This window comes from Lonchura striata, chromosome 28, assembly GCF_046129695.1.
Source record: "Lonchura striata isolate bLonStr1 chromosome 28, bLonStr1.mat, whole genome shotgun sequence".
NCBI lineage: Eukaryota > Metazoa > Chordata > Aves > Passeriformes > Estrildidae > Lonchura > Lonchura striata.
Genome location: NC_134630.1, coordinates 5,991,289 through 6,015,770, shown reverse-complemented (window position 1 = coordinate 6,015,770; position 24,482 = coordinate 5,991,289). Strand labels below are relative to the sequence as shown.

The window sequence follows — 24,482 nt, the reverse complement described above, 5'->3', positions numbered from 1 at the left end:
CCCCAGTAACACCAGTGCCAGCCCCAGCACACACTGGTTTGGCATCTCAAACCTACAACAATGCAACTCAAGTGAACTGGGATCAGAACCGAGTCTTTAAATAATTCCATTTAATCAGACTAAGTGTAACTTTATCCAAATAGCTTCTCTCCACCAGGAGTTACAGTGCACACAGAAGCAGGACGGGAAGCTGAGTTCTAAACCCAGCCCCCTACCCAGGCTCAGGTTGGTAATCCAACCTAACAGCCCCTAATCCCTGCTCCACCACTGCCTGGGGAGCACCTCAGGCATTCCCTGCTCCCGTTTGGTGCCGAAATTCCCTCGGAGCAGCCACTGGCAGAGGCCACCCGCGAGTCTGGAGCTGGGAGGGGACAGCAGGGTCCAGCCCTTCTGCAGAGCTCAACCAAAGCCACCTGTGAGCTCACGTAGCTCCAGCAGTCCTGGGGAAAGGAGGGATGAATCCAGAGGCAGCAGCACTGGGGGCACTGCCCTTTATTTCAGGACAGGGTCTGGGCTCTGGCCAGCAGCTCGGGCCGGAGGGGGCTGCGCTGCTCCTCGGCCGCCGCCTCCACGTCTGCCATCACGGCGGCGTCCCAGGCCAGGCTCAGCAGGGCCGAGGGCACCTGGGCGGGACGGGTGAACTGAGCACACAGCCAGGCACGGCTGGGGCACGCCAGCAACCCCAAAACCCAGCCAGTGCCACCCCTGCCTGGGGCACCACACCTCCCACTGTCCCAGGGTTGCTGCATCCTGCACCCGGGCACTCCCACGGCTGCTGTGTTCCCCTTGAGTGCAGAACAGCCTGTGTGAGCTCACAGACCTGGGACTGCTCCAACTGAAGAGGACAAAGAGGCTGGATTCTGCAGCAGCTCCTTTTAGGGGATGGTGCTTTGGGTTTTCTGTTCATACCTTCCCCCACCATGGCCACCTTCGCTCTTTCCCAGCCCCTGACAGCTGCTCTGTGCTCCAGGAGGGAGGACCCTGCCCTTCCCTCCACACCTCGAAGCCCCCAAGCAGTTATTGCTTTATTTGTGCTTAAAATGAGCCCCTGACAGCTGCTCTGTGCTCCAGGAGGGAGGACCCTGCCCTTCCCTCCACACCTCGAAGCCCCCAAGCAGTTTCTGCTTTGTTTGTGCCTAATATGAGGGGACAGAGCACAGCTTGGGGCTCTGAAAGAACACAAACTTCTCCCCCCCACCCCAGCTCTGAGCAGCACAAGACTCTGACAGCCTCAAGATGCTCTGGAAGGTGCCAACAGTCTTTTTTTTTTCACTCACCAACCCGCATTCATTGAAGGCCAAGTTCTCATCAGTCAGTTTGAGACCTCCAGGTCCCAGGAGCTCAAAGGGCAGCCAGTCATCTCTGAGTGCTTCTCTCACAAAGCTGTAGAGCACAGACACTGATTCCCGGGCATAAAAAGTCCCTGCCATGAGAAAACAAGGTGAGAGAGTCTGGCATTTACCAAAATCTAACCTTTTGTGGTCGGTTCCGTGGGGCTTCACCTACTGATGCCGACTTGACCGACGACTTCCCTGACACACAGCCAGCCTCATTTAACTGACAGCTACAAAAGCAGAATCCCCAAAGAAAAATAGTCAATTGTTGGGAGCCCCTGCCAACCTGCCACAAAAGAGCTGGGGAAGCCTGAAATGATTTCCAGAGTTCTGCTGGAAAATTTGAAGAGGATTTCTGCTGTTGGACAGTCTGACATCACACAGGCAGCCTCATGCTGGCTGCTGTCACACTCTGATCTAATGAGTCCAGCTTGTTATTCCAGAGACCTGGGAAGAGCAGACTTTAATTAATGATGCCTTGAGATTCTTTCCCTCTCTGTCCAATCCTGGCTTAAAATCCCAACCTTGAGCAGGGGGAAGGTTTGGAGGTGGGAAGATTTCGTGGAGAAATGTTACCCACTATGTTTTTGGGGTGGTTTATTCCACTTTGAGGTGGTTTATTCCACCAGCTGAACTCAGCACCTCCTCTTATCCAGCTCCTAACATTCTAGTACCCTCAGAAGCTTCTGGAAATGCCCGAAGGAAGGGTGAGGAGTCCCTCCTACTGTGAGAACCCCGGGCTTCGTCTCGGGTCTCGTGTGGTGGTAAAGTCTCTCCTCCAAGCCGTGCTTCCAAAGGAAAACTGCGCAGGCTCTTGTTGTTGGGTCTCAAGGCAGTTTATTGTGAGTTATCTAAAATATTTTCTTCTCGGGCTGCTGTGGTTTGCTCAACAGCCCAGGCAGAGGCACACACACACCCTGACATCCTCTCTGACCCCGACTGCTTCTTCTCTCCCTGCCCAGGGCTGCTGCTGTCTTTTATATGATATATTACTTATTACATGTTTACAGTTTTCCCCCAATACCTATTACCTACATTACAAAGTGCTTTTCTACTCTAAACCAATCTGTGAGTGCCAACATCACCAAGAACATGGAGGTGAGGAAGAAGGAGGAAGAACAGGATCAGCCCACTTTCCTCCATCTTAGAACTTCTGACCCCCATGTACAAAGTAAAAACCCCCCTGGACAGGTGCTAAAACCCCCCTGTACAATACTAAAAAATTTCCCCTCTGTTTTGTAACTACTTTTACTATCCCATCTAACCCTTTGTGACTGCTTGTTCCACCTCCAAGGTTGGTAACTCATTCCATGGCTCAAACCCAAAATCACAGCTGTTTGCAGCTGTGCCAGGGTCTCAAATGCTTCTGACCAAGGCCTGGAACCTCTAAAAATGCCTGAGGGACATTTTGAGTTCCAACATCCTACCTTGCAGGATGTATCCATCGGGGAAGCGCACCCGCAGCAGGGTGTAGTTGTACTTCCTCACCTCCCTCTGCTCGTCCTTCTCGCGCATGGCTCTGGTCCTCAGCATCGCCGCCTTCTCCACCGCCTCTGTCCTGCGGGGGAGAGACCCTTGTAGACCCCGAGGGGAGCCACGAGCTCCTGCCTGGTGTCCCCCGACCCTGCAGCCGCTCACCGGAGCCGCTGCTCCCTGCGCAGCTCCTCTGCCGTGAGGTTGAAGAAGTCGTGGGGCAGCTGGAAGCGCGCGGCCGCGGGCGACGGCCGGAACAGGGCGAGCTGCCGGTGCAGCCGCGCCCGCACGGGCTCCGAGCTCAGCAGCCGCTCCTTGCGCTCCTTCAGCTCCTCCAGCCTGCTCAGCACCTCCTCCTGCAGCACGAGGAACTCCTCCGTGGTCTCTGCAAAGCCACAAGGGTGGCGTCAGGCTCACGGGTGTCACCCCGATTCTGAAGATTTTCCTAAAGCCTTCTGAGTTTGCATTCTGTTAGAAAGCTTTCCCACATATTTTCTATAAGCAACATATTGTTTTGCATTCCTTCGTGGGGGTGGAGGAAGTTGATGTACTGGTGGTTTGGCCAATGTCTTTGGAGAGGTGGCCCATTGACTCTCCAATCCACTGTCACCTTTGGAAAAGTATAAAAATTGGAGTCAGAATAATAAACGTCCTTCTTTTTGCCTCGCCATCGCGGTGGCTCGTGTTGTGCTTGTTGTGTCCTGTAGTGACACTCAGGCTTTAGGGCAGTGACACGGGGACAAGGATCTCAGGGGCAATGTCACATCGGGACGAGGAATGTTGAGAAGGATGGATAAATATAATTATTCATAAATAATACAGCCAAGATAAACCAGTCCTCCCTGCTAGCTGGACAATGACCTTTGTGGAGCTGTCAGCAGCATCCCACAAAGCCCTGACTCCACATTACCACCACGAGTCCTTGCCTTGTCCTGGAACAGGCAGGGTTTTTGTCTCAAACCCGACAGCCTGGAAAAATTTGTGCGTCCCTTCCAAGCAGCTTATCCTTTCCTGGAAGAAAAGGGCAGAATTGAGGTGGAGTTTGCTCCAAGTAAGGGTTTTCCAAGGCTGAGCAGCTGCAGAGTCAGAGCTCACCTGAAACACCTTGTTCTGCAGTTTGATTTTCCGGTATTTCTCCTCCTCTGGATGGAGATAGATGTTATCCAGGTACCTGCAGCAAGAGGAATGCAGTGCCTGGATCAAAGCAGGACACTCTGAGGTCAGAGAGAAAACACAGACCTCACAGAGAACAAAAAGCTGAGAAACCCAAGAAAATACAATACATCAATGTTTTGGGGCCAAATCAACAACCAGCAGCTCCCAAACCTCTTGGATTAGTGGGACCAACTCCTGCAGGGTGCTGACATCAGGTCAACTGACAAATTGGGTGGTTCAAGAGTCCCATTTTCTTCCAAAAAAAAAAGACTTTGCTAGAAAAAGAGCAAGAAGACCCATCAAGGAAGGGATGAGCTGCCTGTGCCCTCAGTCCCACTCACTTGGCCATGGTCTCCACGCACACCCGGACCTTCTCCCGGTCCTTGTTGAAGGTGTGGATCTCCATGATGGAAGCAGCCACTGGGTCCACGGAGGAATACTGGGGGAGAGGGAGAGAAGCTGCTCAGGGAGGAGCTGACCCCAGCTCAGCTCGGTTGTTCCTCATTTGCTGGGCTAGAGATGATTTAACAGGTAAAGCGAAATTGTCCCGGGGGAGATTTTTACACAAAGGAAGTGGGCTGGTCACTGCTGGAGGGGACCCACGGCACAAAAGGAGTTTGAAGAGGGAAGGGAAGGAGTTTGAAGGGAAGCACTCACTGCCTGGATGGCTTCTCGGAGCTGCTTTTCCTTCTGGTCTTTCCTCACAATGGCACCAGTCAAGGGGCAAATGAAATAAACCCCCGAGACAGAGGGAGCAGCTGCCCCTTCCTCCTCCTGCTGCTGAAGGAGATAAAACCAGGCACCAAGCTGAGCACAGAGAAGTTTTGGGGTTTATAAATCCCCTCAGGAGAGGGAGAGCAGCCCCGAGAGGTGCCGAGCAGGGAATGGCAGCATCTCCCTCACCTTTTCCTCCATGGAGAGGTTCTTCTCCCCGGCAGCTGCCTCGGCCATCAGCTCTTTTCTCACTACAACAAACAAACCCCAACTGGAGCGGAGGCTCAGCACATTCCAGAGGCTTTTGGACAGCTGAGAAGCAAACACCTGCCCAGATGTGTCATCCTAGCCCAGGGCTGCACATGACCCCATTTCCACTGCCCCAAAACACCCTGCAGAGCCCCACTCTTTGTTCTTTTGGGTGCTTTTGCAGCCGGGCCCGCTGTCCCCGGGCTCCAGCGGAGCCGCGGTTCCCCCGGCCCGCTCCTACCCTGGTTCTTGATGTGCTCCTGGGAGCCGGACGCTGCCTTCCCCTTGGGCTTCAGCTCCAGCCGGGCCAGCGCCGCCGCCGCCGCCTTCTGCGCCTCGTCCGTGGGGGCCTGCCGGGGCTTCGGGGCCGCCTCGGCTCTCGGCTTCTCCGCGGGGGCCCTGGCACGGAGGAACGGGGCTCGGTGCGCGCCCGCCGCCCGCGGGACCGGCCGCTCGGGCCCGGCCGTGCCGCAGCTCCCGGCGGCGCCCCGGGCAGCGCCGGGCTCAGGGCGGGCGGCACCGGCGGCACCGGCGGCGCAGGGGCCGGTGGTGCCCGGGGCTGGCGTTACCGGGGCTGGCGTTACCGGGGGTGGCGTTACCGGTGATCCCCCCCAAGCCCGTACCGGGACGGCTCCGAGAGCTTCTGCCCGGGCCCCGCCGTCTTGAACTTCAGGTCGGCCTTGATCTCCTGGAAGAACTTGCGCATGGCGGTGCCGGGACGGGAGCGCCGGGACGGGAACACCGGGACGGGAGCACAGGGACGGGAGCACCGGGACGGGAGCACCGGGACGGGAACACCGGGAGGGAGCACCGGGAGGGAGCACCGGGACGGGAGCGCCGGGAGGGAGCACCGGGACGGGAACACCGGGACGGGAACGCCGGGAGGGAGCACCGGGACGGGAACGCCGGGACGGAGCGCCGGGACGGAGCACCGGGATGGGAGCACCGGGACAAGAACGGCCCCGCCGTGTTCCCCGCCGCGCTTCCGGCCCGCCCGCGCCGTCACCGGAACGGGGCGGGACCGGCGCCGCTCGGGCGGCGGGGGGAGCGAGGGATGCCGGCACCGGGAGCACCGGGGGCTGGCGGCACCCACGGACCTCCACAGAGCCCCGGTTGCATCCACGGACCCCCGGCGGCACCCACGGAGCCCGGGGCACCCCCAGACCCCCCCAAACCTGCTCCCGCAGCCCCCAGGGAACATCCCCGGCTCCCGGTGCCCCCGGAGCAGCCCCGGTGGGAGCAAAGCACGCGGAGAAGGACCTCGTGTCCGCCCCATCCCCGGGAGCTCGGCCGAGGGCTCCAGACCTGAGCGTGGGCACCGTGGACTCCATCCCCGCGTGTGCTGCGCTGTCACCGGGTTATTTCCACGGCACGGCTCCTGCTCCCGGGACACTCGCCGCCGAGGAAGGGGCTGCGAGTCCCGGCACCGGGCGGAGCCCGTCCCGAACGGGGCTCTGCGTTCGCCGGGGCAGCGGCACCGGGCACTGCCCCTCCGGCGGCACCCCGGTGGCACCGAGAGCCAGGCTGGACGCGCACCGGCATCGCCAGCGGGAATCACGGATGGGACACGGATCTGCCCTCCGGTGGCACCGCCGTGGCACGGGACGGGCTGAGGAGGATGTACCGAGCCCCGAGGCTGCTGGGGGTGGCAGAGCTGGGATACAGCACGGCCGGGATGTGGCACAAGCCGAAATCCTGCACGGCGGGCACACGGCACAGCCTGGCAGGGCCAGACTGTGGCACAGACTGGATATGGCACGGTCAGGAGGCAGCACGGATGGGATATGGCACGGCCAGGACGTGGCACAGCCAGGACGTGGCACAGTAGGGATGAGGCACAGCATGGATGTGGCACACCAGGAACATGGCACAGCAGGGACATGGCACAGCAGGGACATGGCACAGGAGAGATTTGACACACCAGGACATGGCACAGCAGGGATGTGGCACACCAGAGACGTGGCACAGCAGGGATGTGGCACAGCATGGATGTGGCACAGCATGGATGTGGCACAGCAGCCATTTGGCACATCAGGGACATGACACACCAGGGACGTGGCACAGGAGGGATTTGGCACAGCACGGATATGGCAAGGCCAGGATGTGGCACAGCCAGGATGTGGCACAGCCAGGATGTGGCACAGTGGGGATGTGGCACAGGAGGGATTTGGCACAGTGGGGATGTGGCACAGCAGGGATGTGGCACAGGAGAGATTTGACACAGCAGGGACATGGCACAGCAGGGATGTGGCACAGCATGGATGTGGCACAGCAAGGACGTGGCACACCAGGAACATGGCACAGCAGGGACATGGCACAGGAGAGATTTGACACACCAGGACGTGGCACAGCAGGGATGTGGCACAGCAAGGATGTGGCACAGCAGGGATGAGGCACAGCATGGATGTGGCACAGCAGCCATTTGACACATCAGGGACATGACACACCAGGGACGTGGCACAGGAGGGATGTGGCACACCAGGAACATGGCACACCAAAGACGTGGCACAGCAGGGACGTGGCACAGCCCAGATATGGCACAGGAGGGACGTGGCACAGTGGGGATGTGGCACAGCAAGGATGTGGCACACCAGGGACATGGCACACCAGAGACATGGCACACCAGGGATGTGGCACACCAGAGACATGGCACACCAGGGATGTGGCACACCAGGGACATGGCACACCAGAGACATGGCACACCAGGGATGTGGCACACCAGGGACATGGCACACCAAGGACATGGCACACCAGGGACATGGCACACCAAGGACATGGCACGGCAGGAACAAGGCCTCACTCCCACTGTGCCAGGGAGCACTCCCACACCACCTTCACAAATCCCTGCAGTGGGATTTCCCCTCCTCACACACCTCCCCCCTGAACCCCAAAACCCTGGCAATGAAGAGTTTCACCCCAAAACGGGGTTTGGGTTTTCTCCCGCCGGGCTCTGCCGGGCGCTGGGAGCAGCCCGCTGTGGGCAGGGACTGTTTTCCTTCCCGTGACCTTCCCGAGGAGCCCATTTGGGATAACAGCAGGCTCCCAGCCAGCTGCACAGCCTCTGCTCCAGCTTCGCCAGGCTCAGCCCAACTTTGGAATGACTCTCCTGGTGGCCCTGTCCTGGCCAGGGACACGGCCACCAACACCCTCCCCAGTCCAGAAGGAGTCCGGAGCCCCGGGATGGTTCCAGGGAAGGAATCCAGCTGGGAGCCGCATCCCCAGGCTGGGGGGCTGTGCTGGGGGCAGTGGACGGGGCAGGATCGGTGTTTGCCCCATCCACAGCCCTGAAACTCCCCCCACACCCTCGTCCCCCACAGCCCTGACACCCCCAAAGCCCCCAGCCCCACCACAGCCCGTCCCCGCTCAGGTCCCAATTCCCAATCCTTGTCCCATCCCTGTCCCAATTCCCAATCCTTGTCCCCCCTCTTGTCCCAATTCCCAATCCTTGTCCCTATTCCTGTCCCAATTCCCAATCCTTGTCCCCATTCCTGTCCCAATTCCCAATCCTTGACCCATCCCTGTCCCAATTCCCAATCCTTGTCCCTATTCCTGTCCCAATTCCCAATCCTTGTCCCCATTCCTGTCCCAATTCCTGATCCTTGTCCCTATTCCCAATTCTTGTCCCTGTTCCTGTCCCAATTCCCGATCCTTGCCCCATTCCTGTCCCAGTTCCCGATCCTTGTCCCTATTCCTGTCCCAATTCCCGATCCTTGCCCCATTCCTGTCCCAGTTCCCGATCCTTTTCCCTATTCCTGTCCCAATTCCCGATCCTTGCCCCATTCCTGTCCCAATTCTCAATCCTTGTCCCCATTCCTGTCCCAATTCCCGATCCTTGTCCCATTCCTGTCCCAGTTCCCGATCCTTGTCCCATTCCTGTCCCAGTTCCCGATCCTTGTCTCTATTCCTGTCCCAATTCCCGATCCTTGTCTCTATTCCTGTCCCAATTCCCGATCCTTGTCTCTATTCCTGTCCCAATTCCCGATCCTTTTCCCTATTCCTGTCCCAATTCCCAATCCTTGCCCCATTCCTGTCCCAATTCCCGATCCTTGTCCCATCCCCGGCCCCCCTCAGGCCTTGTCCCCCTCCCGTCCCCCCCGCCCTTCAGGCCCCGCCCCTCAGCGCCCCCCGCTTCGGCGCCTCCGGCGGCGCGGCCCAATCTCGTTATCCCGCCGCTCCACCGCCTCGCTCCTATTGGTCGGATGCTCTGAGCGACGCGCGGCGGAGCCAATGGGCGGCGCGGTGGCGGCCGGGGGCGGGACATCCTGCGTGCCGTGCGGTGCGGGCCGCCCCCGCCGCCTGCCCGGTGCTGCCGCGGCCTGGGCTGGGCCTGCCCGCGCCCGGTGCCCCCCGCGCCCCCCGGTGCCGCCATGCCACACAGCTTCAAACCCGGGGACCTCGTCTTCGCCAAGATGAAGGGCTACCCGCACTGGCCGGCCCGGGTGAGACCGCGGGGCCGCGCCGCGGGGGGACGGAGCGGGAGAGGGGCGGGGGTCCCGGGCCGGGATGGGGGCGGGACCGGGACCGGGAGGGGGGACTCGAGGCAGGATGGGGACGCGCACCGACCCTTGTCCCCGGAGCGGAGGGCTCTGCCGGGATGGAGATGCCATAACGGTACCTGTACCGGGATGGGGATCCCGGACCGGGATGGGGGCACGGTACCGGTTTGGGAACACGTACCGGGATGGAGATGCCATAACGGGAGCTGTACCGGGACGGGACACCCTGTACCGGGTCGAAGAGCTGGTGCGGGGTTGGACATGCTGTAACGGTACCTGTAGCGGGATAGGAGGGTCGGTACCGGGTGGGGGCCCGGTACCGATTGGTGTCCCGTTCAGGACGGGGGACCCATGTCGGTGTCTGTCACGGCGTGTGAGCCGCTGGTGGCACGAGGGATTTGGCACCAGGGTGGGATTTGGGGTCACATCCCAGCACCTGCACGGGGTTGGAATGTCCCGTACCGGGACGGGGCCCGGTACCGTGCGGGGTGTCCCGTTCCGGGACGGGAGGTGCCATTCCAGCCCCTCTGCTGGGATGGGGGCCCGGCATGGAATGGGGCGTCCCGTCCCGGAATGGGGGACCCCATGCGAGCCGCTGTGCTGGGGCGAGGGTCCAGCACGGACTCGGAGGTCTGGGATGGGAGCTCAGTGCCGAGATGGCTCCCGGGCTTGCGTCCCTTGTTGGGGACAACGAGGGGACGCTGCGGGTGTGCCACGGGTGGGGGGCTGCTGTCAGCATTCCCAGCGTGGGATCAGCGGGTGCTGCTGCGCTTTGGGGGGTTTTTTTGGGATGCTGGAGCGCCTGGGGAGGGGGACAGCCGGTGCCGCTGGCTGGGCGACAGCGTCGTGCCGCAGTGCTCCTGGAGAGCTGGAGCTGCTTCGGGATCTGCTCAGCTCGGGGGTGCTTGGGGGCTCTGCGGGGTCCCCGGGAGCAGCCGAGGGCGTGGCAGCTTCACGCGGTGCCCTCGGATGGGAAGAGAGCGGGACCGGGGAGCTCAGGGAGCCCAACGCCGCTCGGCTGCGCCTCGCCGTGAGACCCGGGACTGCCGCTCCTGCCCGGACAGCCCCTCTGCTTTAGCTGGCTTGCTTTTTTGGGGAAGGGTCCCTCCAGCCCGAAGACCTCCCCAGCACCCCCTGCGCACCCCGAGGCCCTCCCTGCCCACGGCCCAGCCCGCCCGGAGCACAGAAGACGGGGTGTCCGGCCGGCGGGGCTGCTCCTGCGGCCGGCCTCCACCAGCACGGACCCTGCGGCCGCTCGTCCATCGCCCCCCGCCCGCGCTGCCGGGCCCCGGCCCTGGATCCCGGGGGAGTAGCACAAGGCCCACGTTGCCCACAAGACCTCGGTGCCGGATCCTTCCCGTTACTCTGGTAGAGACCCCGCAGGTGCTCGGCTCCGTAGCCAGGGCCCCGTCCGGGTGCTTTCCTGCCGCGCTTGGCTCCAAGCGGGTGCCGGACCCGACGCCGCTTGCCGGGGCTGAGGACGTGTCACCGCTGTCTCTGACCTCCTCGTGCTTTGGGTTTCCTTTCAGATCGATGACATCGCGGACGGCGCCGTGAAACCCCCCCCGAACAAGTACCCCATCTTCTTCTTCGGCACCCACGAGACGTAAGCGCTGCCTCGCTCCCCCCGCCGGGCTCTGCCTCCGCTCCGGCCTCACCTCTGCTTTGTGTCTCTCTCCAGCGCCTTCTTGGGCCCTAAAGATCTCTTCCCTTACGAAAAATATAAAGACAAATATGGGAAACCAAACAAGAGAAAAGGCTTCAACGAGGGCTTGTGGGAAATCCAGAACAACCCCCACGCCAGTTACAGTGCCCCTGCGGTGAGTGTGGGCTGGGCAGGGGATGGGGCTGCAGCCCCTCCGTCCCCCCGAGTCGCTCCTCCTGTCTCTGCTTCTCCTCGCTGCTGTGCCGATTGCTTCCAGCTTCCAGCTTGGCTTCCTTGGGGTGGAATTAGCTCCCCTCTCCTTCCCTGCCCTCTCCCTTCCTCAGGGAGTCTGCTCTCCTCATCTTTCTCCATGGAGAGGTTTCCCTCGGGCTTCCAGGAGCGCTGGAAGTTCCCACTCGCTCGGAGGAAGGTGCTTCTGCCCCATTGTCACGGTTGAACCGGGGTCGTGCTTTGTGCTGCTTGCCCAAAATCATGGAGATTTTCTTGTCAGAGCAAGAACTTGAGGCTTGCTCATCCCTGGCTCCTGGATCTGCTTGTGGACTGTTGGGAAGTCCCCTCCTCCATCCATTCCCAAGGTTCCTGAGCCCTCCAGCAGGATTTGGAGTGGGCCAGGCCTGGGAACAGCTCTTTGTCAGCTTCTCGTGGGGGCATCTCATGACCATAATTGGGATCCAGTTTATTCCATAAAGGTCATCACAGGAGGCGTCGGCTGCGTAGGCAGTGGGGCTAAAGAGGCAGAGGAAGGTTTTGTAGGGTGGGCAGCAAGGTCGAGGTGGTCCCTGAGGTCAGCAGGTGCAGGGAATGAGCCCCACGGGCTCATGGCAGGGCAGGAGTGAGGGTGTGATCTGAGGGGCAGGGACTGGGAAATGGTCCACCCAAAATGGTGGGTGTAGGGTAAGGCGAGGCTGTGGAGGTGCTTGAAAACCTGGAGATTGGTGGTGGTGAGGGAAGCAGCAGCTGCCATGGCCAGGAACCGCTGGGATCTCCCATCAGGGATGAGGGACCCAGCGAGGCTGAGGGTTCACCAGCACCCACTGTGTCCTGTGGGCGAAAGGAGCAGGAGAAGACACTGAAGTTTCCTTGGCTTTGAGACCTGAGTGAAGCCAGGTGCCAGGAGCAGCCAAGGGTGAGGAGAAGCTTTCCAGCAGCTGGGAGAACCCTGACTCTTGGAGTGCCAGTGCTGCCACACACAGAGGAGCAGCCCAGAAGATGGAGTTGGAGTGTGATGTCCTGTGCGAGGAACCTCCCGATGGGCTGGAGAAACAAGGAGACCTTCAGGGAGCAGGACACAGGAGATCCCACCTGGGAAGAGCACAGTGGCCACCTGGACTCCTTGTGTGGACCTTTCCCATGGGGAAAGTGTGCGAAGAGGGCAAGAGGAAGCCTGATCCAACTGGAGGCAGAAGGAGAGGCTGAACCCGGCCACCTCGGCTTGTCTGGCGCCGTCAGGGCAAATGAGGGCTGGGCTCTGCTCCCAGCTCCAGGCTGCTCCAGGGATTTTGGCAGGGGGTGATGATGGGGGGCAGAGGGCAGTGAGGCAGCAGCACCCCAGGAATGTGTTCTTGGAGTGCTGTGGGAATGGGTGCAGCATTTCCCAGGCAGGGCTGGTGGCGTTGTCCGAGGGATCCGTGCTGGGAGGGGAGGCTGCCCTGCACTGCTCTGCACAGCCAGCTCTGCCCTCCTTCACTCCCCACCCTCGGTGCCCCCTCTCCATCTTCTCCTGCCCCTCAAAATGCCCCACAGGTCCCCCTAACCCTGCTGTCCTCTTCAGCCCGCCAGCTCCTCCGACAGCGATGTCCCCGAGAACGACCCCATGGCGGGCAGCGACGCCGGGGACGACGAGGACGACTCTGCCATGGCCACGGTCCCCACGGAGAAGGTGGACAGCGAGGAGGACTCTGATCGAGGCAGCGACCACAGTGGGCTCAAGAGGAAATCCTTGGCCATGAAAGTGAGTGTGAGCTGGGGACAGGAGGGTGGCCCAGCCTGGGGACACTGTGGCTCCATCGTGGAGCTCTCCTTGAGCCCACCTCAGCAGAAGGTGGTGGAGAAACCAACTCCCTCTGGATTCTCCAGTGGGAAATGGGGCTCAGCGTGGTTTTGGGGGGGTCTCACAGCTGTCTCCTGATGCCTGTGGGATGGTGGGGTGGCCAATTGTGGGGTTTGCAGCCTGGAGGAGGATCCAGAGCTGCAGATCTGAGTGCAGGTCTTGGAGGGCCCGTTGGGAAGAGTTGGAGAAGGCCTTCCCAGGAAGCATTTGCTTTCTGTGGTGGATGGAGAAGGAATGGGCTTCTCTCATCTTGTCACCTCTCCTTTGCCAGATGCCAGTGACAAAACGGCCTCGGAAATCCTCCAGTGACTTGGATCAGGGCAGCCCCTCTGTCACAGAAGAGGAGAACTCAGAAACGTCTTCTGAGTCAGAAAAAAACAGTGACCAGGTGAGAGGATTTTGGGATACACTGGCAGGGTGGTGGGGAGAACATCCCTGTGGGAGTGGGCAGAGGCCGAAGGGAAGCTGACTAGCTTGATTCCATGGTGACACTGGTCCACATTTCCTCATATTTCTGTTTTCCTCCAGGATTTCACTCCTGAGAAGAAGCCAGTGGCCCGGGCTCCACGGAGGATGCCTGCAGCAGGGAGGAAGAAGAAGGTAAAGGACCCCTTGTGGGAGGGGGGCTGGAGAGGAGTCAGGGTCTGCACTGTGGGGAGGGGGGAGCTGGGGGTGACAGGGCTGTGCCCCGGGCTGGAGCACCTGGAGCGACCTCACTGATCTCTTGGTGACCTGCTGAGGTGCTGGATGCTGGGCTTCAGAGCTGGGACTGGGGATGTTGCTGGGACTGAGGCAGTGCCACCCCACTGCCAGCCTCCATCCCACCCTGCTCTCTGCCTGCAGAAAGTGGAGTCTGGCTCTGACTCCGACTCCAAAGTGGACTCAGATCTGGAGATGGGCAATGCCACCGTGGACATGACCAAGTCAGACTCGGACTCAGACTCGGATGTGTCGGTGAAAAAGGCACCACGGGGCCGCAAGCCAGGTACCTGGGGCTGCTCCTGCTCCTGCTCTTGCTCCTTCTCCTGCTCCTGCTCCTTCTCCTCCTCCTGCTCCTGCTCCTTCTCCTCCTCCTGCTCCTGCTCCTTCTCCTCCTCCTGCTCCTGCTCCTGCTCCTGCTCCTGATCCTTCTCCTGCTCCTGCTCCTTCTTCTGATCCTTCTCCTGCTCCTGCTCCTGCTCCTGCTCCTGATCCTTCTCCTGCTCCTGCTCCTGCTCCTTCTTCTGATCCTTCTCCTGCTCCTGCTCCTTCTGCTCCTTCTCCTGCTCCTTCTTCTGCTCCTGCTCCTGCTCCTGCTCCTGCTTCTTCTCCTTCTGCTCCTGTTCCTGCTTCTGCTCCTTCTCCTGCTCCTTCTCCTGCTCCTTCTCCTGCTCCTTCTCCTGCTCCTTCTTCTGCTCCTTCTTCTGCTCCTTCTCCTGCTTCTGCTCCTGCTCCTGCTTCTTCTCCTCCTGTTCCTGTTCCTGTTCCTGTTCCTGTTCCTTCTCCTTCTCCTTCTCCTTCTCCTGCTCCTGCTCCTGCTCCTGCCACCACCTTGAGGTAGGAGTGTGGCAGCTCGGGCATTCCCAAGGCTCTAGGCTCCCATCCCAAATTGTGGGTACATTCTAGACCCCCTCTGCCTCTGCAGCTCAGAGCTGTTTTAACCGAGGATCCTGCGGGGCTCCTGCTGAACATGTCCCTTTTGTCTTGCAGCTGAGAAACCCCCTCCCAAGCCCCGGGGCAGGAAACCGAAGCCCGAGCGTGTCCCCAGCAGCTCCAGCAGTGACAGGTGAGCCCAGCTGGGACACTGCCACCCTTGGGCTGGGCTGGGGGTCACGCAGGGGTCCGAGCCTGCCCTGTCCTGGCAGTGACAGCGACAGCGACGTGGATCGCATCAGCGAGTGGAAGAGGCGGGACGAGGAGCGGCGGCGGGAGCTGGAGGAGAAGAGGAAGAGGGAGCAGGAGGAGGAGATCCGTCGGCTCCGGGAGCAGGAGAAGGAGGAGAAGGAGAAAAGGAAGGAGAAGGCAGAGAAGAGCGAGGAGGTGCACTCGGACTCGGACAGCAGCGCTGAGGATGAAATGGCCAAAAAGGGCCGGAGGGGCCGGGCCAAGGCTCCGTCCTCCTCGGACTCTGAGCTGGAGCAGGAGAAGGAGGTGAGTGTGGAGCTCTGGGGGCCTGGGGGTGGATGGACAACCCGTCACCTCCCTGTCAGCCATCAGGGACCTCCAGGAGTGGCAGGGACCTGCCCTCGTGGTCTTGGGTTAGCCTGCAGCTGCCCACATGGTGTTGCAAGGGTTGTATCCCTGTCTTGGAGTGGGAGCTCCTCCTCTGGCCCAGGGTGCCTCATCCAGCTGTGGGCCTCACATCTGGCACAGGGTGCCCAGAGCAGCTGTGGCTGCTCCATCCCTGGAAGCATCCAGGAGCAGTTTGGATGGGGGTTGGAGCACCCTGGGACAGTGGAAGGTATCCCTGGCCATGACAGGGGTGGGACGGGGTGAGCTTTATGTTCCCTTCCAACCCAAACCATTCCATGATCTCCAAGATCCTCTTCCACCACAGTCTTGGGGTTTGCTCTGCTGTCCCCCTGGATTCTTTGGGAACATGTAGGGTGATGCTGTGCCATGGCAGTGGGGTGGCCACGTGCTGTGGGGTGGCCACGGGTGCCGTTGTGGCGTGGCCGTGGCCCCGTCTGCGCCGCGGCAGGGAGGGCCCTGCCGCTCTCCCTGCATTGTTCTCTCCTCCAAGGTAAAGAAGCCGGCGAAGAAACAGCCCTCGGAGTTGTCAAGGAAACCAAATCAGAAGGAGAAGAGAGGCCGAGCAGAGGAGAAGCCACGGAACAAGTCAGCATCTCCACGTCTCCCTCCCTCCCCTTTCCTCCTGGGAATGGGGCTGTTCCTGCACGGCTCCAGCCCCGGCACCCCGGGGTGGGGATGGGGCTCACGGGGCTGCAGCACCTGCAGAGGGGCTGGGGCTGTTCCTCCCCTCCTCCTGGGCTGAAGGGGCTGGAGGAGCTGTTGGGGGTTACCAGGATGACATTCTGTGGTGTTTTCATTCTCGTGAGGCTTTTCCTGTCTGCATTCCTGGGAAGCTGAGGCACAGGGGAGCTGTGAGCAGGGTGGAGGGGACTTGGATGCTCCAGCCAGTGCCATCCCCCTTGTTAGCCCCATGGTGAGCAGAGGGCTCACCACAACCATCTTCCCTTTTTCCTTCCCTTCACACAGACCTCTGAAAGTGGAACGAGGCCGGAAGAAATCCGACCCGATCCCCGAAAGGAGGATGGAGAAGAAAAAGGGTGAGAGAGCCACTGCTTCCCATCACAGAGGGGAGGAGAGAGAGGGGAGGGCTCCAGGGTTGGTTCCCCCATCCCCTGGGACAGGGAGGAATCGGTGAGGTTGTGCCAGGGCTTTTCCCAGCACTGCTGTGCTCCCAGGATCACTTCCCTGGCATCCCCTCCCTATCTTGGCACACCCCAACCCATCTTCTCCAGTGACACTCCTGGGACTGTGCTCAGCTTTGGACGTGCAGGAGGACACAAACCCCTGCCTGGGAGTGATTCCAGGCCCCGGAGCAGATCCTGGGCTCTGGGAAGGGCCGTGGGCTCTGCTGCTGCCCTGACATCTTGGCCTGTGTCTGTCTCTCTGCTCCAGAGCCCACAGTGGAAGAGAAACTCCAGAAACTTCACAGTGAGATCAAGTTTGCGCTGAAGGTGGATAACCCGGTGAGTGCCGATGGCCTGGGACACCCCTGCTCATCCTTGCCCTGCTGTGACACCTGGGAATGCTCCTCCTCCTCCTTTTGGGGGTGCTGGGAGCCCCCAAGGTGTCCTCGGGGCAGCTCCTGATCCCGCTGCCATCCGTGCAGGACATCAAGCGGTGTCTGAGCGCACTGGAGGAGCTGGGCACGCTCCAGGTCACTTCCCACATCCTCCAGAAGCACACGGACGTGGTGGCCACGCTCAAGAAGGTAGAGCAGAGTGCTGAGCCCTCCCCAGGGCGAGCAGGGAGCCTGCCTGGCCCCAGCTCTAAGGGGGTCCCTCCTCCTGCTCCCCGGGGCAGATCCGGCGCTACAAAGCCAACAAGGACGTGATGGAAAAAGCGGCCGAAGTCTACACCCGGTTGAAGTCGCGTGTGCTGGGACCAAAGATGGAATCCATCCAGAAAGCCAACAAAGCTGGGCCTGAGAAGGACAAGGGGGAGGCAGAGAAGGGCCAGGAGAAGCTGTCGGGAGCGGAGACACGGAATGAGAAGGGGGAAGAGGAGACAAATGCTGGTAACAACATTGCTGAGCATCCCTGAACGTCCCGGGAGCATTCCCTGCCCTGTCTGGGAAGGTCACTGTCCCCTCCTTGGGGCATGGCCCGTGCTGCTGGGGACACAGGACGTGGGGAGGTGGCTGTTGGCCTCGTGGGGGAGGGATCAGCACCTCCAGGCCCTGCTTTGCTGCAGTGCCAGGAGTGGGAAAGGGCTGGATGGGGAATGCAGTGAGGGTAGAGGGCAAACCTCGAGCCCCACACCCAGGCTCTGGGGGCCTCCATGCTGAATTTTGGCTCAGGACAGCTCATCCCTGCCAGCCTGAGCTCTGGTCCAGGCACAAGGGAATGTGGAGATGTCCTTGGACACTGGCTCAGGCTCTTGCACAGGGAGTGGTGACTGGGATCTTCCATCCTCGGAGCCAGGTCTCTGCCTGGGGCCGTCCTGGTGGTGCTGCAAGAGCCTTCCCAGAGGAACTGGCAGGGAAAATCCACCCTGATGGTGTCTCTGGGCTGGGGGTGGAGGTTTTGGGGCCCTTCTTGCAGCTGTGGGGGTCAGGCCAGTACAGCTGGGGTCCCCTCAGGCTTGGCTGCATGTCCATGGATCCTCAGTCCATGAGGGTCAGGATGGATGAGGGGGTCCAAGAACCTGAACTTTTCTCTCTTCCCTTCAGACCTGTCAGGTCCTGTGAATGGTGAATCCCTGTCCCAAAAGTCAGAGGGCACAGAGGAGAAGGAGAAGAGCCAAGGGCCAGGAGCTGGGGAGCTGGAGGCATCCACAGAGGAGCCCCACAACAAGTGAGTGTGGGGAGCAGAGCTGGGCTCTGCAGGGATGATTCGGGGACATCCTGTGAGTTGTGAAAGGATTTTCCCAGCTTGGGAAGGAGCTGGAATGTGGGAGAGGAGCCAGGAGAGGCAGAGGGGCGGGGGCTGAGCTCTCCCTGCCCCTGCTCTCCCCCAGCAGTGTCCAGGACTATCCCAAGGCCGGGCTGGAGCGAGCTCGCGGGGAGTCGGAGGCTGCGGATGAGGAGGAGGAGGAGGAAGAGAGCTGAGGAAGCAGCTCCCACCTGGAGGAGGAGGAGGAGGAGGAGGAGAGGCTGTGAAGGGAGAGCAGCCTCTGCCTCATCCCCTGCCTGAGTCACTTCACTAAGCCCCACCGTAGCCGATGTCCTTGGTCTTGTCCCGTGTCCCATCCCTGCGGAGGCAGCACCCGTGGGGGGGCTGTGCTGGTGTCTGTATTTGTCCCCCTGTCCCCTCCCCCCTCAGTTTTTAATTTTTGTTTTGTTTTGTTTTTTTTTTCCCTCCTACCTAATTTCTTGTGATTTCAACCGACATGAAATGAATATAAAGGGTTTTCTAATGAAAAGCAGAAGGAACCCCAGTGTCTCTTTCTTGAGGCATCTCGGTTTGGGAGGAGGGGGAAGACCTTAACCCCCTGCCCAGGGTCAGGGCTGGAAAACACCCATGGGTCCCCAAATTCCCTCTGACCGAGCTCACGCACTCAGGGGCTGCTCCAAACCCCTTTCCCCACCATCACAATCCTCTCTCCATCCACAGGCAGCTGCTGGAGCCAAACCCCTCCACCCCCAGGGGCAGCAGCAGGGCTGGGCACCAACTTCTTGGGGTAAAATAAGGGTAAAAAGGGTGTGTTCTCTCCTGACTGTGCCAGGAGCGACCCTGGCACCATCCTGCCCGTGCTGGGCAGCAGCTCAGTGCTGGTCTCGGCTCTGTTGCAATGCTCCAGAGCTTTTGTCCGTGTCCAATAAAGAACTCCCGGCTCCACCCGGCGCCGCCTGCTCTTTGTGCCCGACCCCCGGGGGAGGATGCCCCGACCCCTCCTCCTGCAGGCTGCACGAAATCTGCCCTGGGGACACTTTGCTTTTTCTTTTTCCAGGACAGCTTTCATGCTCGATCCGTAAACAAGACCCAAATAAAGCCCAAAGCACCCCGAGTGCCTCTTGCCCAACTGCTGGGAAGTGGGAGGTCCCCTCCAGAACCCCACTCCTGATCCCACTGCCAGGTCCTCTCCTCCCATCCCTGCTCCCACGGCGGCTGAGGGGGTGTCTGGGGAATGGGGGCTCAGGACATGGGGGTCCCCAGGTCTTGGGGAAGGAGCTGTTCCTCCAGAGCCCAATTCCCGTCTCCCACACCCCCAAAGAAACCTCAATCCAGTGCAAAACTAACCAGTTTATTGTTTCTTGTGCTGTTTTGGGCTTACAAGGGTGGGAGTTTGAAGGCACTGAGGACATGGGGGACCCCCAACAGGCACTTGGGGCACACAACTGCAGCTCCCCAGCAAGGGGACAAGGGACAGAGCTGGGACAGGCAGCGGGGTCCCCACAGAGGCACAAGGTGAGGGGTGAGGGGGGAGTTTAGCAAAGCTTTAACGAGGCTTTTTTGGCAGAGGGGAGGGGGGAAGCAGCCCAGAATTGCTACTCCATCTCCACGGGGCGCTTGCCCGAGGGGGCGAAGGGTCCCACCAGCCACGTCAAGGGGGTGTTGAAGGCCACACGTTCCACCAGCTCGTCCATCAGCTGCCGGGCTTTGGCGGCGTGGCCGCGGGCCCGGGCCAGCACGGGCCCCGTCACGTCCTGCAGGGAGGTGACGGAGGCCAGCGCTGCCCGCAGCTCCTCCACGTTGTGCCGGACCTGCCCCGCCGTGTCCTGCACGGTGGCGGGGAGGCCCTGCAGGCTGGACACCAAGGGTTGGCAGGAGCTCTGCAGCTGCTGGCTCAAGCCCTGCAGCATGCTCAGCGTGCCCGACTCCACCGCCTGCATGGGGGGACACGGGGTGAGGGCTGGGGGACACCCCGGTGTCCCTGACACCCTGGGGACACCCTGCCCTGCTCCTACCTCCGGTGGCACCTGGTCCTTGCCATCTCCCGGCTGCTTCTTGCTCCACTCCAGCCACAGCTGCTGCAACTTCTCCTGCCCGCCCTGCAGCCTCTGATCCACGCCCTGCCTCAGTTGCTCCACCTGGGAGAGGGGCACAGCCCGCCTGGGTGGAGGAGGCACCGGGGCCACACCTCAGGGTGGCACAGGGGGTGCGGGGCTGGGTCCTACCAGGTCGAGGGTGCGCTGGAGCTGGGCCAGCAGGTCCTGGCTGCTCTGGCGGGCGCTCTGCAGTTTGGCCAGGGAGTGCTGGAGCGCTCGGTGCTGCACCTTGGTGGAGAGGGAGCCCAGGCGCACGAAGTAGCTCTGCTGCTGCCTCTGCTGCTCCGGCTCGAAGCCCTCCACGGCCGTGGCCAGCTTGGCTGTGGGACAGGAGCTGCTCAGGGGGTCCCAGCATCACCATCACCACCCCACAGAGCCCCTCCTGCTCTGCCCACCCTCTCTGGAGGGTTGGGACCAGCTGCTCACCCAGTTCCTCATCCGTCATGGGCAGGTAATGATCCACCAGCTCCTCGGACTTGCCCAGCACGGAGCCCACCCCGCTGGTCACCATCTGGCCCACGGTGCTAACGCCGCTGCTGACCGCAGACCTGGTCAGCTCCACACCACCCTGCACTGCCCCTCTGGTCATGTCCATCACACCGGTCACTCGGCTGCTCACGGCGTCCTTGGCTCCGGCCACAGTGCTGGACACTGCATCCTTGGCTCCGGCCACAGTGCTGGACACTGCATCTTTGGCCCCGGCCACAGTGCTGGACACTGCATCTTTGGCTCCAGCCACAGTGCTGGACACTGCATCCTTGGCCCCAGCCACGGTGCTGGACACTGCATCCTTGGCCCCGGCCACCTTGCTGGACACTGCATCCTTGGCCCCAGCCACGGTGCTGGACACTGCATCCTTGGCCCCAGCCACGGTGCTGGACACTGCATCCTTGGCCCCAGCCACCTTGCTGGACACTGCATCCTTGGCTCCGGCCACAGTGCTGGACACTGCATCCTTGGCTCCAGCCACAGTGCTGGACACTGCATCTTTGGCCCCGGCCACCTTGCTGGACACTGCATCTTTGGCCCCGGCCACGGTGCTGGTCAGCACATCCCTGGCCCCTGTCACCGTGGAGGTCACCAGCAGTTTGGTGTCCGAGATGATCTGGTGGACACACAAACTCTGTTAAGCACTGGGGAAGCTCTGAATGTTCTGCCCACCCCACCCAGCCCACCCCGGTACCTTCTGGGGGGGCTGCTGCAGGATGGGCAGCTTCTCCTCCAGCTTGTCCAGCCCTTTGCAGGCCAATTCGTTGGCGGTGGAAACTGGAGATGTGAAAATAGGTGGGTTTAGCACCCTGCTGCCTTGCAGGAGCTCTTCGAGGGCCGATTTCCCATCACCCCAAAATTCAGGGGGTGCTACCCCTACATCTTTCAGCTTCTCCAGCCATTTATTCCTCAGCCATACAAACCAGAGACAAAAAACCAGACCGTCCCTCCCCGGGCTCCTCACGAGAGCTCGGTGAGAGCCGGGTTTGGGGTGCCCCAGCCCCGTGGGGTGCTGTCCCCCATCCCTGCACTCACTCTGGGGCTCCAGCCGGGTGAGGAGGGGCTGGGCCCCGCTCACCGCTGCCGCTGTCAGCGTCCTCACGCCCTTCTCGGCCGCATCGCAGACGGAGCGCACGTAGGGGTGGCTCTCCTTGGTGCACGAGTAGGCGGAGGACACCATGTCGTAAGCAGAGCTCACCAGGGGCAGGTTGGCCACGCGTGTCCCGATGTTCTGCGGGCCAGAAGGGCTCAGGGTGAGCGTGGCACTGAGGGACTCCCAAACCTCACCGGGAACGGAGCGTGTTGTGCGCCCCCAACACGCCGGGGATGGTTTTGGGGTGCTCCCGTGGCTCTCCAAGCCCATTGCAGGGTGGGATAACCCCGTCTGCAAGCTGGGACCCCGTGGATCGCCCCCACATTCCCCGCACTGACCTGCTGCTCCTCCGCCTTGGGCTGCTCTGGCGTGGGCTTGCTGGAGGCCATGGTGGGGCTGGGGGCACAGGTCGGGACCGTGAGTGGGGCCAGGCCCCCCCAGCACCCCCCTCGCCTCCCGGAGGGAGGACCCCGGGTTACCCCTCCCGGAACGGGGCAGCTCCCACGCGGCTGGAAAAACCCGGGACAGGGGGGCCCGGGCCCGGGATTGGGATAACAGGCGGGACCGGGACCGGGATTGGGATAACAGGCGGGACCGGGACCGGGACCAGGATCGGGATCACAGGCGGGACCGGGACCGGGATTGGGATCATAGGCGGGACCGGGACCGGGATTGGGATCACAGGCGGGATCGGGACCGGGATTGGGATCACAGGCGGGATCGGGACCGGGATTGGGATCAGGATCACAGGCGGGACCGGGACCGGGACCAGGATCATAGGCGGGACCGGGACCGGGATCACAGGCGGGATCGGGACCGGGATTGGGATCACAGGCGGGACCGGGACCGGGATCGGGATCAGGATCACAGGCGGGACCGGGACCGGGACCAGGATCATAGGCGGGACCGGGACCGGGATCACAGGCGGGACCGGGACCGGGATTGGGATCACAGGCGGGACCGGGACCGGGATCACAGGCGGGACCGGGACCGGGACCAGGATCACAGGCGGGACCGGGACCGGGATCACAGGCGGGACCGGGACCGGGATCGGGATCACAGGCGGGACCGGGACGGGATCACAGGCGGGACCGGGATCGCGATCGGGATCACAGGCGGGATCGGGACCGGGACCGGGATCGCTATCGGGAGTAGGATTGCGAGCGAGAACCGGGACCGGGACCGCCATCGAGAACAGGACCGGGATCGCGATCGGAACCGGGATCCAATCGGGATCGGAACCGGGATCGCGGACCGGCCCCGGATCGTGCTCACCGCTGGCGGCTGGGGTCGGCTCTGCTCCGCTCGGTTCGGCTCCGGGCTCGCCCCGCTCCTCCCCGCCGCCCTTTATACCCCGGAGCCCGCCCCGAGCGCATGTGACCGGAGCCGCCCAGCGGGGCCGGCCCGGGGCGCCCCGGGAGCAGCGACCGGCGGGGAGCGCGGGGCCGGGAGGCAGCGAACCCCCGGGAACGGCCTGCACCGAGACCCCCGCCCGGCACCGGATCCGCCGGGACTGGGCTGCACTGAGACCCCGGACCCCGTTCCTCGGTCGGTGCTCCACTGACCCCCCCGCTCCCGGTACCGGATCCCCCGGGACTGGGCTGCACTGAGCCCCCGGAGCCCGTTCCTCGGTCGGTGCTCCACTGACCCCCCCCGCTCCCGGTACCGGATCCCCCGGGACTGGGCTGCACTGAGCCTCCCCGGACCCCGTTCCTCGGTCGGTGCTCCACTGACCCCCCCGCTCCCGGTACCGGATCCCCCGGGACTGGGCTGCACTGAGCCCCCGGACCCCGTTCCTCGGTCGGTGCTGCACTGAGACCCGCTCCCCGGTACCGGATCCACCGGGACCCCGTTCCTCGGTCGGTGCTGCACTGAGCGCCGCTCCCCGGTACCGGATCCCCCGGGACCCCATTCCTCGCTCGGTGCTGCCCTGACCCCCCCCGCTCCCGGTACCGGATCCCCCGGGACTGGGCTGCACTGAGCCTCCCCGGACCCCGTTCCTCGGTCGGTGCTCCACTGACCCCCCCCGCTCCCGGTACCGGATCCCCCGGGACTGGGCTGCACTGAGCCTCCCCGGACCCCGTTCCTCGCTCGGTGCTGCCCTGACCCCCCCTGCTCCCCGGTACCGGATCCCCCGGTACCGAGCTGCACTGACGCCCCTTGCGCACCGGACGCTCCCGGGACCGCTCTACACCGACGCGACTCGCCGGGATCCGGCTGCGGTGACCCCCCCAGCCCAGAACTAAGGACCCCCCGCCCTTCCCGGGCACCGATCCCCCCACCCCGACCCTCCCAGGCACGGGGGTCCCGGTGTTCCCCGCACCTGGCCCGGTGGAGGCGGTGGAAGCGGTCCCGGGGGGTTCGGGCGGCGGAGGCCGGGCGGTTCTGGGGTGCCCGGTGTCACCCCAGCTGTGACCACGCTGCGCTTTGTGACGTCGGGGGAACCCCGGGGCGTGCCCAGCCCCTCCGCTGTGACAACTGGGACAAAGTTCAGTGCCACACGGCTGGGGGGTCACAGTCCAGGTGTCCTGGCACCCTGTGGCACCTTTCTCCCAGTACCCCATGGAATCCCGTCCCACTGTGTGCCACTGGCACCCCCTTGTT

The 24,482-nt window shown here is 62.3% G+C and overlaps 3 protein-coding genes across 7 annotated transcripts; 1 reads left to right on the top strand and 2 right to left on the bottom strand.

The window, feature by feature from the left end:
• Window positions 1-324: 324 nt before the first annotated feature.
• UBXN6 (UBX domain protein 6) lies at window positions 325-5,917 on the bottom strand. Its single transcript, XM_021544054.2, has 11 exons — window positions 5,549-5,917; window positions 5,167-5,324; window positions 4,866-4,927; window positions 4,620-4,742; window positions 4,304-4,401; window positions 3,903-3,978; window positions 3,734-3,818; window positions 2,973-3,192; window positions 2,762-2,892; window positions 1,278-1,423; window positions 325-623 (listed from the first exon to the last, which is right to left on the bottom strand). The coding sequence occupies exons 1-11, from the start codon at window positions 5,629-5,631 to the stop codon at window positions 498-500; spliced, it is 1,308 nt and encodes a 435-aa protein (XP_021399729.1). The 5' UTR covers window positions 5,632-5,917; the 3' UTR covers window positions 325-497.
• A 3,299-nt stretch (window positions 5,918-9,216) lies between these two features.
• Window positions 9,217-19,145, top strand: HDGFL2 (HDGF like 2). Of its 4 annotated transcripts, none has more exons than XM_021544048.3 (16): window positions 9,217-9,364; window positions 10,951-11,027; window positions 11,103-11,241; window positions 12,859-13,038; window positions 13,409-13,525; window positions 13,666-13,737; window positions 13,981-14,122; window positions 14,827-14,902; window positions 14,982-15,267; window positions 15,860-15,954; window positions 16,336-16,406; window positions 16,762-16,832; window positions 16,976-17,077; window positions 17,170-17,383; window positions 18,038-18,161; window positions 18,328-19,145. In XM_021544048.3, the coding sequence occupies exons 1-16, from the start codon at window positions 9,293-9,295 to the stop codon at window positions 18,413-18,415; spliced, it is 1,926 nt and encodes a 641-aa protein (XP_021399723.1). In that variant the 5' UTR covers window positions 9,217-9,292; the 3' UTR covers window positions 18,416-19,145. The 4 variants fall into 4 exon arrangements, with proteins under 4 accessions (XP_021399723.1, XP_021399722.1, XP_021399725.1 ...); XM_021544047.3 differs by having other exon boundaries at window positions 18,325-19,145; XM_021544050.3 differs by lacking the exons at window positions 10,951-11,027; window positions 11,103-11,241.
• Window positions 19,146-19,535: 390 nt separating this feature from the next.
• On the bottom strand, window positions 19,536-24,272 carry LOC110477888 (perilipin-3). 2 transcript variants are annotated; one of them, XM_077788806.1, is made up of 8 exons: window positions 24,202-24,272; window positions 22,217-22,274; window positions 21,821-22,016; window positions 21,480-21,562; window positions 20,723-21,401; window positions 20,426-20,616; window positions 20,216-20,338; window positions 19,536-20,134 (listed from the first exon to the last, which is right to left on the bottom strand). In XM_077788806.1, exons 2-8 carry the CDS (start codon window positions 22,265-22,267, stop codon window positions 19,796-19,798), a joined length of 1,662 nt encoding a protein of 553 aa, XP_077644932.1. In that variant the 5' UTR covers window positions 22,268-22,274; window positions 24,202-24,272; the 3' UTR covers window positions 19,536-19,795. The 2 variants fall into 2 exon arrangements, with proteins under 2 accessions (XP_077644932.1, XP_021399735.2); XM_021544060.2 differs by lacking the exon at window positions 24,202-24,272 and adding an exon at window positions 23,154-23,290.
• Between the last annotated feature and the right edge of the window lie 210 nt (window positions 24,273-24,482).